Here is a 16,681-nt window from a genome sequence, read left to right on the forward strand (position 1 = left end):
ACCAACTTTGGAAAAAAAAAAAAAAGTTTTACTTACTTATGTTTAGGGCTGCAATACCAGCACCATATATCAACCCTTCCTCTAATTCAACCTGTTCCGGGAGAACAATTCCCTCATTTTTCTTGTTAAGAAAAGCCGATCTGGATGAGCTGGGTATGCTGCAATCAACAGCCCGCACATGTTGTTCGTCAGATTTTTTCGGAAAATATGTTTGCATGCATACTGCGATATAAATCATTTTGTGAATGTGCGTCACAGCACAACACATTTTCTACCTGAATCAGGCATCTCCGGCTGGGTGTGTCCCACAGCAGTTGTGACACTGCTTTGAACAACAGGCTGTAGAAACTTTTGTAATGCATGGATAAAAAAACCTTTTCACTCCAACGCATACACCTTTCAAAAAATTTGAATTTTTGACCATTTTGAATGAGAACCTGGCCTTACTGATCCAAATATTAATATAAGGCTACAAAGTTTTGCAGCTAAAGAAGGGCAAGAAGAGATTATGACAGGGTTTCCTTTACTCAGTAAGTCATTGAACTAAATCTTCTGTCTGGGAACAGTCAAGAGGTTTACTGTGAGAGACTGAGTTGTCCCCCTAGTAAAGAATAAGTGTCTCCAAAAAAGGTGATAGGTGTTAGCCAGATTATGGCTGAGTACTTTGTTTACATTCCATCTACATAAACCACTAATATCCTGGCAGCACAAAGTGATTGATAGACAGTTGGGACTTAAGTTCCACCTATGCTGAATGGACACTTACATATGGGATATCAGTTTGCTGTTGTCTGAAACTTCCAGTGCATAATCTGGAGTAATATGTTGCCAACTGACAGCATGTTTTGACACTTCAAGGTGAGTTCCAAGAAAATATTCCTCAAGCCTTTCTAGTTATTATGGGATTCACAACAATTTATCAATACAGGAAAATGATGAAACTAGTTTCTTTATCTAATATAATGGGCTTCTAGCATCTCTAGCAGTGTTTCTTAATGTGAAAAATCTTTAGCTCACCGTGGTTTGAAATCCACATTGGAATGTAAGCTCTTCTATAGCTGGCTGGGTAAGTCAGTTCAAAGGTTGGAGAAAGACAATGGCATACCACCTCCAGTAAACTGCACCTAGTAAATCACTGTTGTCAAACCAAACTTAGAGGTGATGATAACTTTACCTGTACCTATGCGAAAGACTGTACCCACTTCAGTAGTTAGAGCAGTGGTGTTTTCACTAGGTTTGAGATTTAGCCTCAATGAAAGATATTTTTAAGGTATCTAAAATGACAATATCTAAAATTCAAGTTCCTCCAGTTAATGATGACCTGAGCCAAGCAGTGCATTAAAAAAAACATTCAAAGAGAATTTGGACCTATTGTAAGGCACTATTCCACCTACAAGTGGTGATAGTCAAAACACCATCCATGAAGTGAAAAGCCTGCAAAAATCACAAGGAGTAGTCTCCATACAAACATTAACAAGAAGTTCAAACATCAGGCACATGCAATGATAAGGAGCCAACTGTGTTGATACTAGATTAGTCACAACTAGTGCAAATGATTTATGCCCCAAGTGGGCGCACCGTTTTTCATATCACAAGCAGGTATGTGGCACACTTTCTACATACGTAAAGAATAGTTGCCTGTGTTGCCTAGGTAAACATGTATGAACAAAATTACAAGTCAGTCTTTGTTTAATTAAACTACAATAAAATAAACTAAACTAAACTAACATTATATGAACTAAATCACTGTTTAATTAAAAAATAATAAAATATACCTTTCATTGTTTCACTCTGTTGCCGCACAGAAGTGTTGCCCCACAATAATGACCCCCTCTAAGCATTAAACAGTGCAGTTGCATCGGATACCTATCAGCTGCTTATTTAATTACTGGTTATCTAATAAATAACTACCTCATTGTGGGATTGTGCTGCTAGCTCAGAATTCGGGTCATTTTCATGCACAAATTGTAAATTTTGTCTTACTTACCTTGTTGTTTATTTTATTTTGCTGCTGCTCATTTGGACAATGACAACACAACTTATTACTGTGTTAGCTGATGCAGTAATGTAGGAGTAGGTGTGGGCTCACTATTGTAAAACAGCAATGAAACAGTACAAAACGTTGTTATTTGTGATTGATGCACTTTATACACAGGTGCGTGCCCACTCCTTGGTTAAGTGGGTTCTGAGTCTTTTTAGCATCATTACACAACAGAAACAAGCAGTAGATAAAATGGTGGATCCTTGTTGTGAATAACAATCCTTGTGTTCCTTCAAATATGCAAACCCAGACTGCTGTACTGGGCTTTAGCACTACCAGAGTCTAAAGTATAGGGTGTAGCAGTTGAAGAATTGTACAGTGAGGCTACCAGTGGAGAATGCACATGAGGCTGCAGGCTCTCTCTACTGTCATCCTACGTGTAATCAAAAATAACTCAAAAACATCATCTGATTTGGGTCCTTGTACCTTCTTAAGCTTGCATACCTTGAATGCCTGCATAACCCTCAAAACTTCACCATTGCATTTAAGGTGAAGGATGGTGCCATCACATGATCCATATTTTGGGTATAGAAGTCAGCCAACTAACATAAGGTAAACTACAGGCCATAGTAGTCATAAGAGTGCATGAGGCTTCCCTAATTGTAAGTAGTTTTATCAATGCTGCTACCAGGCTTCTGCTGTGGTGGAACACATCTGGAGGTTGAAAAAGATTTTGATAATGCAAGCACTGCTACAAACCATATTGTGTGCTGAAATTGCCCTGTGATGTTTAGCTGCAGGTGCTTCCATTGTTTGCTGATCTGACCACAGTGCACATTCGGTAGCATCCATATCTACCCAGTATGTGGGGGTACCTATTTTTAAAATTTATCCTGGTAATCCCCAACTGACTACAGTGATACGAAGCCAGAAACTGTGGGCACACTGGCAGAGAGATAACCACATAGTGCCCTGTGGTTTTAGCACAAAGAAGCATAATGCCATTAACCAGTATCAAGTGGTGCTGGAGGGCAGAAGTGTTTAACAAGTCTATGTTTGTTGAGCAGGAGTTTGATCTTGTGTGATGTAAATAGCCATAACCAAGAAGTGTTATAGGTCTTATAATACTTCTGCATCAACCTAAAGACAGAGCACAGTTGAAATCTTGAGTTGGGATACGTGGAAAGGAGAACAGTGTGTCTGTGAGATCGGCATAAAATGGAGTTCATAATTGTATTTGGTTAGGAACAATGTTCAGCACTGCAACCGCAGAGCTGTCTTCTCAGAGATGTTGCTTCTGGTTCCCAAAAGGATTAAACAGTGATTTATGTTCAGTAAAAATGGCGGAACTAAAAGTTTCATACTGTATATGTGGACACTAAGATCTTCTTTTCAATTTTGGATGTATACACTGTTAGTCTGTATCATGGTGCAAGAGTTTGAAGGGATGCTAGTTTGACTGTACACTGTCTTTGTTGGTGAATGGTTTCAATTCAGGATGTATCTTTTTAAACACTGTTCTTAAATGAGATTAGAGGCACTGCAGCGATGAGTGTCTTAGATTGCCAAATTTCTGTCGAACTTAAGTTTCTTTTTCACTGGCCAGTGTATTGTGAAACAAGACAGTTTCTTTAGCTGCAATGATTACACCAGTAATCAATTCATCTATCACAGATAATCACTAGGCTTCAGTATGCTAGTCCCTCTTCTGTAATAACTCTTAGCTTATCCAACAAGAGAATAGCTCCAGCTGCAGAGCACTACTGCACCACCACCACTGATCACAGTTGTGTTGTGTCGAGTTGACAGGAGGGCTTACTACAGAGGCTCACACATTTTTGTGATGATCTTGGATGTAGATTTCTCCATTTCTGATGTTGGGTGGAGAGTTGTGGGACTCCTCTGTATAGATCAGGCATGTACTACACACAGGAAATGGATACTGGGCTAACAAAGTACATGTAGTTCACACATGGATTTTTAATAGGTAAATCCCTCCAAAGGCCTAGTAAGTTGCATTCTGATTTCATGGAGGTATCAATATTGGCCTCATTAATTACAGGTAGTAACAGTCTTCATGACATACGAGAGAGAGAGAGAGAGGAGAGAGAGAGAGAGAGAGAGAGAGAGAGAGAGAATGTTTATATAGTAGCATTTAATTCCAAGAACATCTGTGTAAGGATCCCATTTATAAATGTTAATAATGCCCACATATGGACAGAAACAAAGCTGATACCAGGTGTTACTAGCAATTAAATTCTAAGTACTTATTGGAATGTATTTTGCAAAGATAGATGGATGATGGTGCTTTAAACAATGTGATAATATCTAGTGAAGCTAGAACATAGTCAAATGCAAAATAAATTGGATAAATGAAAGTTTTAAAGGTAGTTTAAACTTGATAATTGGATGCTTCTGCAGACACTATGACTCAAATGAGCAATGGTGAAATATCTCAAGAAAAGCTTGGAGAAGGGCATAAATTTTCTGGTTATGCTATAGTAGTACAGGGAGATTTCAACTTACCAGCTGTAGACCAGGAGACTCAATTGACTAGCATGCGTAGTAAGGACAGAGAAGAGTGTGAAATTGTTGTAAATACCTGATCTGAAAATGACCAGTTAGAGAACCGAATTGTGAAGGGTAACATCTTAGATCTCCTGGTTACAAACACCCCTAGATTTGGAGTATATGATTGGTCAGTGTGAAGCATTCATCCTCCATGGGCCTCCTTTCTTTAGTAGACATGTGGTGGGTATAGGGCCGCTTGCCAGTGCAGTACTTCTTCCTTTCCTGTGCTGCAGTCTTAATCTCTGAGAAAATCTTTTCTCAGATTTGATCTGTAGGGCAGATTCCTTGTCAACAACCTGATTTGCCAATAGAAAATTGATAATGGTTCTTCCCAACTTTTTTCCAAAACATTATTTTATAACATTCGTTTCAGTTTACTTTTGTTTGAATGGAATGGAAATATGCTAGTCTTGGCCACCAACATATTTTTTATTCACATCTCGTCATTACATGTTTTGGGATATTTCCATTGTCATAATAATCTGTCAAAAACTACATACAATCCTATGTCACCTCCTACTACAATCCAGCAGATTATCAGTGCTCAAACAGCCAGAATGTAGTAGAAGGCGACATTAAGACAGTGTATGGTTTTTGGCAGATCTGATGTTTGGGATATCTCTAAATATGTAATGATGACATGCCCAATACCCACCACTGCAGGGGTCATCAGGCATCCACACATTGGTAGACTCCCTGATTGATCCGGCATCCCATTGTTGCTGACCAAGCCTATGCACGCCAAGAAATAAGTGCCTGACCTAATGGGAGCAACATAATGGCAGTCAAGCCCAATGGCCATTGCAGTGGCTTGGTGGTGCTTGGGAGAAGAGCCCTTGACCGGAATTGACGACATCGTTGTGAGGTATTCACAGTGAAAAGACTCGCAGCCTTGAGCCTCTGGCAGTCTCTCCAGATGGACCTGAAGGTTTCGACATAGATTGTTATGACCCAAAAACTCTCTCTCCTTGGTCACACCATGGGAGGAAAGCAAAATCAAGCAAACTGCAGAAACTTATTCCCCTCAGTTCCTGCTTTGTGGCTGGACTGATAGAGGGTCATTTCTATGTGCAAAGCCAATGGTCTTTGTCAGTGACATCATAAATGTATTTTAAGGAATCTTTTCTGTCAATCTGTACTTTGGTTTGCCCAAAAGTTATCAGTAAGTGGATTCCCTTCTGTACACTAGTAACAATAGCAGCAAGAGTGAAAAAAATCCTCGTGTTTACCATTTGCAGTGTGTGTTTATCACCAGACAGGGCACTTGTGTGCTTTCAGATGCCCATCTTAATCTGACAGCTCTCCCCCCAGCCCATCCCAACCCTCATTCCCCCTCCCCCCTACAATCCCTGTCTTCTACTTGGAGATATCAATGCACACCACTTCTGTGGGGAGTGCTGCGTATCTGGTAGGAGCTATCTCATTGATCTACTTTTTTCTGATATTGATCTCTGTCTTCTGAGTGATGGTTATCCTACCCACTTTTGTGCTGCCCATGGAACCTTTTTGGCTATTGATCTTACAGCCTCTTCCTCCAGTCATGGCTTCATAAAAGTGGTCACTATAAAATGATCTTTCTGAGAGCAATCACTTTTCAGTGGTCATGACACTTCTTTGTCACTGGCCAATAGAGCAGTTGCCATCTTGGGCTTTCCCAAGGGCACAGTGGCAGTTGTACACCTCTGCTGTCACCTTCGTCCCTCCTCTGTCATATTACATCATTGAGGTTGTGAGAGATGTCTCCAATGCAAATACTTGTGCCAATGGAACTGCTATCCCCATTTCAGTGTTCCCCTTCACTGTTGGTCAGTAACATGGTGGACCAGAGACATTACAACAGCTGTTGAAGACCATTGAAGGGCTCTCCTACATCTCAAGTGATATCCTTCTCGTAGCACCCTCATTGTTTTCAGTGACTCTGTGCAAAACCTCATTACCTAATTAGGTGCAGTAATAAGGAATGCTGGAAGTGCTGTGTCTCACCTTTTCATCCCAGGTGTAGGTCAATCTCCATAGTCTGTTGGACTGCCAAAGATTATCAACTATTCTGAATCTCTTTTGTGGTGGTATGTCTACAGATGTGTAGGTTCTTATTGTCATCTTGTGGCCCACTACGTCTCTTACCTCCCGAGTGAATAGAAGACAAGTTGGAAACATCTCCCTATCTTTTATTCCCCCTAAATTTGAACTATGTAATGATCCTTTCACTAACTGGGCACATGATACGGTCCCAGACCCTGATTAGATTCATAATCAAATGATCCAACGTCTGAATGAAACTTATGGACTCTGTCTACTCAGGGTCTTTAACAATATTCAGCTAGACGGTGTTTTCCCTTTGTAATGGAGGGATAGCATCATCCTAATCCTTAAATCCAGCCAAAAAAGCAATGTCTATCAACAGCTGCCATGGTTGCATCCACTCTGTACAGTGATATTTGTATTTGTACTAACACAATAAAATGATTTGCACATGTGATACATGTTGTTTGAATAAACGGTGGCAGAGAGAGCATGGAGCTCATTACAAATTTTTGCACAAATATTACAAAAGCAGGGCTACAATCAATTGACAGTTGAAGAAGTCACATTTAAGAGAATAGACATATTTAAATATTTGGGAAACATTTTTAGTGAACAGAATAGAATGGAAAGAGAGATTAAGGAAGAACTGCAGTGGCAGATTGAGCAATTTTGGCTTACAGGTGTATTGTGCAGTAGATCAGTTTCAAGAAGTTTTAAAGTTGGACTGTACTAGAGTGTAATGTCCTGGTAGCTGTGTATGGGCCTGGAATGCTTTCATTAAGGAAAATAGATTAACAAAAACTGTTAGTTTTTAAGAGAAACACATTAAGGAAAGTATTTGCCCCAAAGAGGGACACTCAGTCACAGGAATGGAAATTTTAGAAAACCAGGAACTGGCAGAACCATACTTGCTATCTGATATTGGCCAAAAATGAAGAAAAGAAAATTGATTTGGGCAGGAAACCTGATCAGGATGGAAGAGGAAAGACTACTGTGAGTAGCATTTTCAGGATCCGTGAAGGGCAGAAGAGGTTCAGGAAGGCCACAGACAAGATGGAAGGATATCAGCAGGAATATGGAGGCAACAGGAACGAGAAAAGGAGGCTGGATCATGAAATCCAGGAATAGAAATGACAGTTGGAGGAATGTAGAGAACACACATGGTTTCATAGGCCAAAGAGACAATTAACGAGAAAAATAGCTCCCAATCAATAGTCATGGCTGAATGCCAGCTCCAAGGATTCACCTGAAAGGACCTCTTCATATGGCTTCCAATTATCTCTTGTGAGAATTGTGGGTCATGCTTTGTCACCCTAACATGATTCACCCTGACCCAGAAATCCACTTAGGTGTTTAAGGTATCCTTCACTTGGACATTTTTGCACACTCTGGAATGTTGGGACTCAACTTTGATAAAAATCTGACAGGGCTGCCCCATATTCATTGAATAAAGACTAGATGTATGAGAAAGCTGAACACCCTTTCCTTCCTCGTTCACACATATTGAGGTGCAGATCGTACTCCATATTTACAAGGCCATGATCTCCTCTTCACTAGACAATGATTTATGAGTCAGTGGCACTTTTGGCTTTGAAATTATTGAATTAAGACTGCTTACTGGTGTCTACTAAATTGCTCCCATAAACAGTTCCCTCACTCAAGCTGGGATATAACCTCTTCAGTTCCAAGTTTTTTTTCACTTACACAAATAGCATATGACAATTTCCTAATCCCCCTTTTTTTTTTGTACAAACGTTGTTGGCCCCTCCCCCCTTGCTAGTGGTTTTCAGAGTTGGAGTGTGCCTCAAGAAGAATGAAAGCTAGAGTGGATGCAGTTTCCTGTCACGTGTGTCTGTGGTCCTCACATTGGTCTGCTGTAGGTGAACGGATGAACTGATAACACCATGATCAGTCTCCAACAAATTCTTCATTACTCTCCTGCAGATCTTCCAAAAAATTGAACCAGTTAAACTACTTACTTAAACTGTCCCTCTTTGTGGTTCCACTGTACATGTAACATTACAAAGCTTTCAAAAAAAAAAAAAAAAAAAAAAAAAGGCCACCAAACATTTATTTCCATGAACTCATCTCAGTCAAAACTGTCCCTTTCTTTTCTTCCGGCACCTTCAACTGTATACCTCATTGTTTTTAATTACAGAGATAATTTTTAACCTACTGGGCCATAACACTCTCTTCTACACCAATATAGCATAGAATTTACATAAAACATGACAAAATATACATCACATTAAATTCTCCATTACAATCATTGCAGATAAATGAAAAGATACCATTTGAATATACAGGGGAGAAAATTTTCAACCCAATGACAAGATGTAACACTACCTTTGGTATTTGATCTGACCACGTTAATAATTAGTTCTGATTTTTTCAATGCTATAGCCGAGCATAAAGATAGAGAGCAGCAATCAAGTGTACACAACATGAACCCTGTAAAATTTACTTTTACTAAGTTTAAGTGTGTAATGATTGGTCATTTATACAAAATGTGAATAGTTGTTAAATGTAACTCGTCTTACTTAATAAGGAACAACTTCTTGTAACCAAAGAATCATATAAGCTAACTCTGGAGTATAAATGAAAATAATCAATTGTTGAAAATATAAGTAATTGGATAGATACGAAAACACTACTCACGAAGCAATGGGAGGAGAACATGCATATAAAAGGTATTACAGTTTGCTAGCTTTTGAAGCCAGTGGCTCCTCCTCCTGGCAGAAGGGTTAAAGGGGAGGGAAGAGTGGTGAAAGAAAAGGGAAAAGTACTGATGAGGTTCAGGAAAAGGGGTAGAGTTCAGAAAATTTGCTCAGAACCCAGAATTAGGGGAAACTTATCAGTTGGAATGAGAAGGCAAGAATGATTGTTGAGGACTGTGCTGGACAAGATTTGAAAACCTGAGAGCTTAAAGGTGGAAAATAGGGTGTATGCAACACAGAGATTACTGCTGAAACATAATTCATGAGTTAATAAGAGCAAAAAGTTAAGTGCCTTATAGGTGGGAGGACATTGTTGTTGTGGTCTTCAGTCCTGAGACTGGTTTGATGCAGCTCTCCATGCTACTCTATCCTGTGCAAGCTTCTTCATCTCCCAGTACCTACTGCAACCTACATCCTTCTGAATATGCTTAGTGTATTCATCTCTTGGTCTCCCTCTACGATGTTTACCCTCCACACTGCCCTCCAATACTAAACTGGTGATCCCTTGATGCCTCAGAACATGCCCTACCAACTGATCCCTTCTTCTAGTCAAGTTGTGCCACAAACTTCTCTTCTCCCCAATCCTATTCAATACTTCCTCATTAGTTATATGATCTACCCATCTAATCTTTAGCATTCTTCTGTAGCACCACATTCCGAAAGCTTTTATTCTCTTCTTGTCCAAACTATTTATCATCCATGTTTCACTTCCATAAATGGCTACACTCCATAGAAATACTTTCAGAAACGACTTCCTGACACTTAAACCTATACTCGATGTTAACAAATTTCTCTTCTTCAGAAATGCTTTCCTTGCCATTACCAGTCTACATTTTATATCTCTACTTCGACCCTCATCAGTTATTTTGCTCCCCAAATAGCAAAACTCCTTTACTACTTTAAGTGTCTCATTTCCTAATCTAATTCCCTCAGCATCACCCGACTTAATTCGACTACATTCCATTATCCTTATTTTGCTTTTGTTGGTGTTCATCTTATACAGGACAACAGTGAAAAATATAGACAGGAGAGAAAATGAAAGATGGAGAAAGCTAAAAGGGCATGAAGAAAGGAGTAGCTACTCTGAAGAAATGCTGTGAGACCACAGAAATTAAAGTTAGGCCAGGTGGGTGGTGAGAACCAAGAACATGTTGTAGTACCTGTTCCCACCTGCAGAGTTATGAGAAATGGTCCCAACGTAACTGTCTGCTCAGTACATACCATCTGTGTAACACACATTGCCAACTTCCTGCATGGTACTTGCTTTCCCTATCAGTCTACTCAGTCTCTCAGATATTATTTATACAGTGGAAAGGTTTATCTATCTGATCTGAACAAGGTACCAGTGGCAACACCACATTTTCAGTTGGGTTTTTCAAAGTAAATAGTTTCATAATACAAACCACTTTACATATGTACACTCCTGGAAATGGAAAAAAGAACACATTGACACCAGTGTGTCAGACCCACTGTACTCGCTCCGGACACTGCGAGAGGGCTGTACAAGCAATGATCACACGCACGGCACAGCGGACACACGAGGAACCGCGGTGTTGGCCGTCGAATGGCGCTAGCTGCGCAGCATTTGTGCACCGCCGCTGTCAGTGTCAGCCAGTTTGCCGTGGCATACGGAGCTCCATTGCAGTCTTTAACACTGGTAGCATGTCGCCACAGTGTGGACGTGAACCGTATGTGCAGTTGACGGACTTTGAGCGAGGGCGTATAGTGGGCATGCGGGAGGCCGGGTGGACGTACCGCCGAATTGCTCAACACGTGGGGCGTGAGGTCTCCACAGTACATCGATGTTGTCGCCAGTGGTCGGCAGAAGGTGCACGTGCCCGTCGACCTAGGACCGGACCGCAGCGACGCACGGATGCACGCCAAGACCGTAGGATCCTACGCAGTGCCATAGGGGACCGCACCACCACTTCCCAGCAAATTAGGGACACTGTTGCTCCTGGGGTATCAGCGAGGACCATTCGCAACTGTCTCCATGAAGCTGGGCTACGGTCCCGCACACCGTTAGGCCGTCTTCCGCTCACGCCCCAACATCGTGCAGCCCGCCTCCAGTGGTGTCGCGACAGGCTTGAATGGAGGGACGAATGGAGACGTGTCGTCTTCAGCGATGAGAGTCGCTTCTGCCTTGGTGCCAATGACGGTCGTATGCGTGTTTGGCGCCGTGCACCTGAGCGCCACAATCAGGATTGCATAGGACCGAGGCACTCGGGGCCAACACCCGGCATCATGGTGTGGGGAGCGATCTCCTACACTGGCCGCGCACCTCTGGTGATCGTCGAGGGGACACTGAATAGTGCACGGTACATCCAAACCGTCATCGAACCCATCGTTCTACCATTCCTAGACCGGCAAGGGAACTTGCTGTTCCAACAGGAAAATGCACGTCCGCATGTATCCCGTGCCACCCAACGTGCTCTAGAAGGTGTAAGTCAACTACCCTGGCCAGCAAGATCTCCGGATCTGTCCCCCATTGAGCATGTTTGGGACTGGATGAAGCGTCGTCTCACGCGGTCTGCACGTCCAGCACGAACGCTGGTCCAACTGAGGCGCCAGGTGGAAATGGCATGGCAAGCCGTTCCACAGGACTACATACAGCATCTCTACGATCGTCTCCATGGGAGAATAGCAGCCTGCATTGCTGCGAAAGGTGGATATACACTGTACTAGTGCCGACATTGTGCACATCTCTGTTGCCTGTGTCTATGTGCCTGTGGTTCTGTCAGTGTGATCATGTGATGTATCTGACCCCAGGAATGTGTCAATAAAGTTTCCCCTTCCTGGGACAATGAATTCACGATGTTCTTATTTCAATTTCCAGGAGTGTATTTGAAATGATGACAACAATGTTATTACAGAAAAGAAGGAAAAAATGAAATAAATTGCTCCAAGTTGTAACACGTGTGTAGTGTTGTATATTTGTGTTAAAATGTGAGCTGTATTGGACAGGGTATTGTTTTTTTGTGGACTATACCAAGGAGCTGTATGAAAATCTATGTGAAAGTAGACAAAAATATTTATTTGCAGAAGTAGTTAATTAAGGTGTACAACGATTAATTGATGGGGTGCAACTGAGGAAAAATGCATGCACATAAGAACATGATTTTGTTGTCAACTACTGATGTTGATTACAGCTGTCATCAAAGAATCCCTAGTGGTGCTATGTAACGGTGTTACAGTAAAATATAAAAACTTTTTCTTTAAAATAAGCATTTTACTATTATTCATTTGAATTACTTTTTTTATTAAGGAATGCCCTCACAAATTAAAACATGTTTAGTATTATTTAATATTAAAATATCATTTTCAGAAAATGAAGCAAGATGTTCAGTATTAAAAATAACTTGAATGCTTTGTTTCCTCTAGAGTATTGTTATAGCGTGACTAAATAAATTTGTGCATAGGAAGGCAATAAAACATTTCAGAATTACTTGAGGTACTGTTTGCACATAGTATCTTTGATCCTGAAGTTTCCTGACACTTTCTGCAGAGAGTATACAAACCCTACTGTTGTATTTTTTTGTTGATGTTGTACTGGGCATCGAAAAGGCATAATTTGTTTTTCTCTAGAAAGTAACACAGCACTTTATTTACTGTGTATACGCATACACGCTTTCTGTGGTTTGTGTATAACAAACTTTTTTGGGTACTATAGCATCAGGAAACAACAGAAACTTGATGTCAGGTATGTATTCTACCTTCCACTAAAACCTACAAAATATAAGCATCACATAAGTAATGGAGTATGAAAAATATTGTTATATCAAGTGATGAATCAGTGCATTGTTAAAACACAGTGGCATTTAAACATGTGTTATCTCAATTTTTGTCTTAGGTCGGTGAACTTTGTCAGAAAATGGGTATTAATGTTGGTAAATAAAAATATTGTAAATCATAATGCAGACCATAAATGATTTCATAATGTCAGTCAAGACTACTTTTAAGCTCTCACTAGTTATAAAGGAAAACTTTCTCAAATTATTTATCTATTCTGGCAGGTATCTCTACGTAAACACCAGACCATGGCCCAGAGGATACGTTATTACAAATCCATTGGATCCACCACCCATAGCTCAAGAAATTGACATTCATGTTATAGATTTAGTTACCCTGAAAGAAGTGGGAACAATGTTACGATCTCACAAAGCATATACACCAAATAATGAATGTTTCTTCATCTTCCTTGATGTATCTGATGAATATGTAGCCAGGTAATACAAATGTTTGTTTTATATATATAAAAACAAAGATTCCAAGACTTACCAAGCGGGAAAGTGCCGGTAAACAGGCACAATAAATAAAACACACACACAGAATTTCTAGCTTTCGCAACCGACGGTTGCTTCTTCAGGAAAGAGGGAAGGAGAGGGAATGACAAAAGGATGTGGGTTTTTAAGGGAGAGGGTAAGGAGTCATTCCAATCCCGGGAGCGGAAAGACTTACCTTAGGGGGAAAAAGGACAGGTGTACACTTGCGCGCGCGCGCGCGCGCGCGCGCGCACACACACACACATATATATCCATCCGCACATACACAGACACAAGCAGACATGACAAGCAGAAAATGTCTGCTTGTGTCTGTGTATGTGCGAATGGATGTGTGTGTGTGTGTGTGTGTGTGTGTGTGTGTGTGTGTGCGCGCGCGCGCGCGCTGCTTGTCATGTCTGCTTGTGTCTGTGTATGTGCGGATGGATGTGTGTGTGTGTGTGTGTGTGTGTGTGTGTTTTATTTATTGTGCCTGTCTACCGGCACTTTCCCGCTTGGTAAGTCTTGGAATCTTCGATTTTATATATTTTTCCCATGTGGAAGTTTCTTTCTATTTTATTTACAAAATGTTTGTTTTCCTTACACATAAATTAGAATGTTATATTAAAGAGGATGCTTTATATAACAAGGACAATTTTTTTTTTGCTTTTGTTGTACTCAGAATCTGATCATGCTGATCATTTGAGGAAATCATTATATTAATCTTGCAATAACTTGGAAACCAATTATGAAACCGAATTGTTGGCCAGCAGGCCCACTTACTTTCAGGAGACAATATGTGCAGTACTGTCGATAGACAAATTCAAAAGTAAATGGGACACACTACCTAGCTTTCAGAACTAGTATTTCCTTCATCAAGGAGGAGAGAGAGGTAGCTTGGGGAAGGTTAAAAAGGAATGGCTGTTCACTAAGAACCCAGGATAAAAAGACCCACCTGTAGGAGGATGAAGGTAAACAAAGGTGAAGAAGGAGGTACCAGAGTCAACCAGTCTGAGATGGCTCTAACTTGACCTTGATGTGGTCCGCATTTAATGATGGACATGCTTGCAATATAAATGTCCCATGTACAGCTGCTGTAGAAAACGAGAATCCTCTTTTTATACTTCTCACTTTAATTGACTTTACAAATACATTACTATTGGCACACTAAAATAGTAGCAAACAGGAATTAGGAAAAAGTGCTAAGCCGATGAGTGATGTTTCTCATAAAGTTCTCTCTCTCTCTCTCTCTCTCTCTCTCTCTCTCTCTCTCTCTCTCTTTGTCTTTTCCCTCCCCTTGCCCCCCCCCCCCCTCCCCCCCGCCCACCCACCTCCTTCCACTAATAACAGACTTTTCCTAGTTCCTGCCTGCTATTACCACCACCATTCTTTGTTTGGTGAATAGCGACCTATCCCTGTATAGAAATTTATTTTCTGTCCTGGAATCACCATGTTTAACCCTTATTGCAATTAATTTCTTTTTTAAAATCCTTATACAATCAAAAATAAGATTTTTATTCTAAATTTCAGTGGTGCAGAAGACAGACATGGCTATTTATGGGATCGTCATTATGGTATATGTCTAGCTAAATTTCCACATTCGGATGTTGTGAGCTGTGTTGCATTCAACCCAGCAGATCCTGAAATGTTAGTAACAGCCTCTGATGATTACACAGTGAAAGTCTGGAGATCAAGAAATAAAGTGAAGAGCTTGAGTCTTGACAGAAGTTCCCTGCAACAAGGAATCGAAACATGTGATAGAAAAAGAACCAATCTTAAAAGTAGAAAACTGTTATGACTGTGGTCTATTTAATACATGTCAAATATTTATGTACATGATAACTGTAATATTTTATTACTTCGTAGATCTGTCTTGTTTATATAGATATCCAGATGCTGGAAAATACTTAAAATGCACTATGTGCAGATCACATAATTATGCTTCATGTTTATCATTCACTATTAGTGATAACTTAGATTTTCATTATACGTGTAAAGAAGAAAAAGTAAATATCACAATGCAAACTTATAAGACACAAAAGTATTCTTTTGTCTAAGACATTTTATTGAAAAGGTAAAAAAGTTAGGAAGTATGACAGGATTTTGATGTGTGCTTTATTATATACTTATAAAAATGGCATCTTCTGTTCACAAAGTTTAGTATCTAAGAATTGTACTAATGAACCATCACTCTTCATTCACATTAGATTTAAATTTTGTTAAATTTGATGTGATGATTTATAAGCAACTTGACTCAGCTTGTTATCACACTTTTATTATATTTTCATATCTCCTCATGTACAAACTGATATTTCACGGCATGTAATATTACTTGCTGCTTTTTTATGAATCTATGATGATTTTTTTGAATTTTATGCTGAAGTCTGAAGAATATACGGAACTGTTGCCTAAAAAAAAAAGGCAAATGTCTGAAATTACAAATGGCGCTATGTAATGATAAATAAAAATGCAATACTTACTGCAAAAGTGATTGATTGGCTATTAACATGTTTTTTCTGTCCCTGTAAATAAGTCAATTTTCTTGAACATGACTACAGGAAAAAAAAGCACACTTGCGCGCGTGCCACACACACACACACACACACACACACACACACACACACACACACACACGCAGGGAAAGTTGAAGGCTCAAGGTTGTGTTGTTGTTGTGGTCTTCAGTCCTGAGACTGGTTTGATGCAGCTCTCCATGCTACTCTATCCTGCGCAAGCCTCTTCATCTTCCAGTACCCACTGCAACCTACATCCTTCTGAATCTGCGTAGTGTAGTCATCTCTTGGTCTCCCTCTACGATTTTTACCCTCCACGCTGCCCTCCAATGCTAAATTTGTGATCCCTTGATGCCTCAGAACATGTCCTACCAACCGATCCCTTCTTCTTGTCAAGTTGTGCCACAAACTTCTCTTCTCCCCAATCCTATTCAATACTTCCACATTAGTTATGTGATCTACCCATCTAATCTTCAGCATTCTCTCTTCTTGTCAAAACTATTTATCATCCATGTTTCACTTCCATACATGGCTACACTCCATGCAAATACTTTCAGAAATGTCTTCCTGACACTTAATTCTATACTCGATGTTAAAAATTTCTCTTCTTCAGAAACG

The 16,681-nt window shown here is 40.2% G+C and overlaps 1 protein-coding gene across 1 annotated transcript in view; it reads left to right on the forward strand.

Annotated features, from left to right (window-relative positions):
• LOC126271996 (F-box/WD repeat-containing protein 5) overlaps positions 1 to 16,044 on the forward strand; it is a 91,266-nt gene extending 75,222 nt beyond the window's left edge. Inside the window, exons 8-9 of the mRNA XM_049974479.1 lie at positions 13,308 to 13,520; positions 15,084 to 16,044. Coding sequence (XP_049830436.1) covers positions 13,308 to 13,520; positions 15,084 to 15,351 — 481 coding nt within the window. The 3' untranslated portion in view covers positions 15,352 to 16,044. The remainder of the gene's footprint in view (positions 1 to 13,307; positions 13,521 to 15,083) is intronic.
• The last annotated feature ends 637 nt before the right edge of the window (positions 16,045 to 16,681 follow it).

This window comes from Schistocerca gregaria, chromosome 5 (genome assembly GCF_023897955.1).
Source record: "Schistocerca gregaria isolate iqSchGreg1 chromosome 5, iqSchGreg1.2, whole genome shotgun sequence".
Lineage (NCBI taxonomy): Eukaryota > Metazoa > Arthropoda > Insecta > Orthoptera > Acrididae > Schistocerca > Schistocerca gregaria.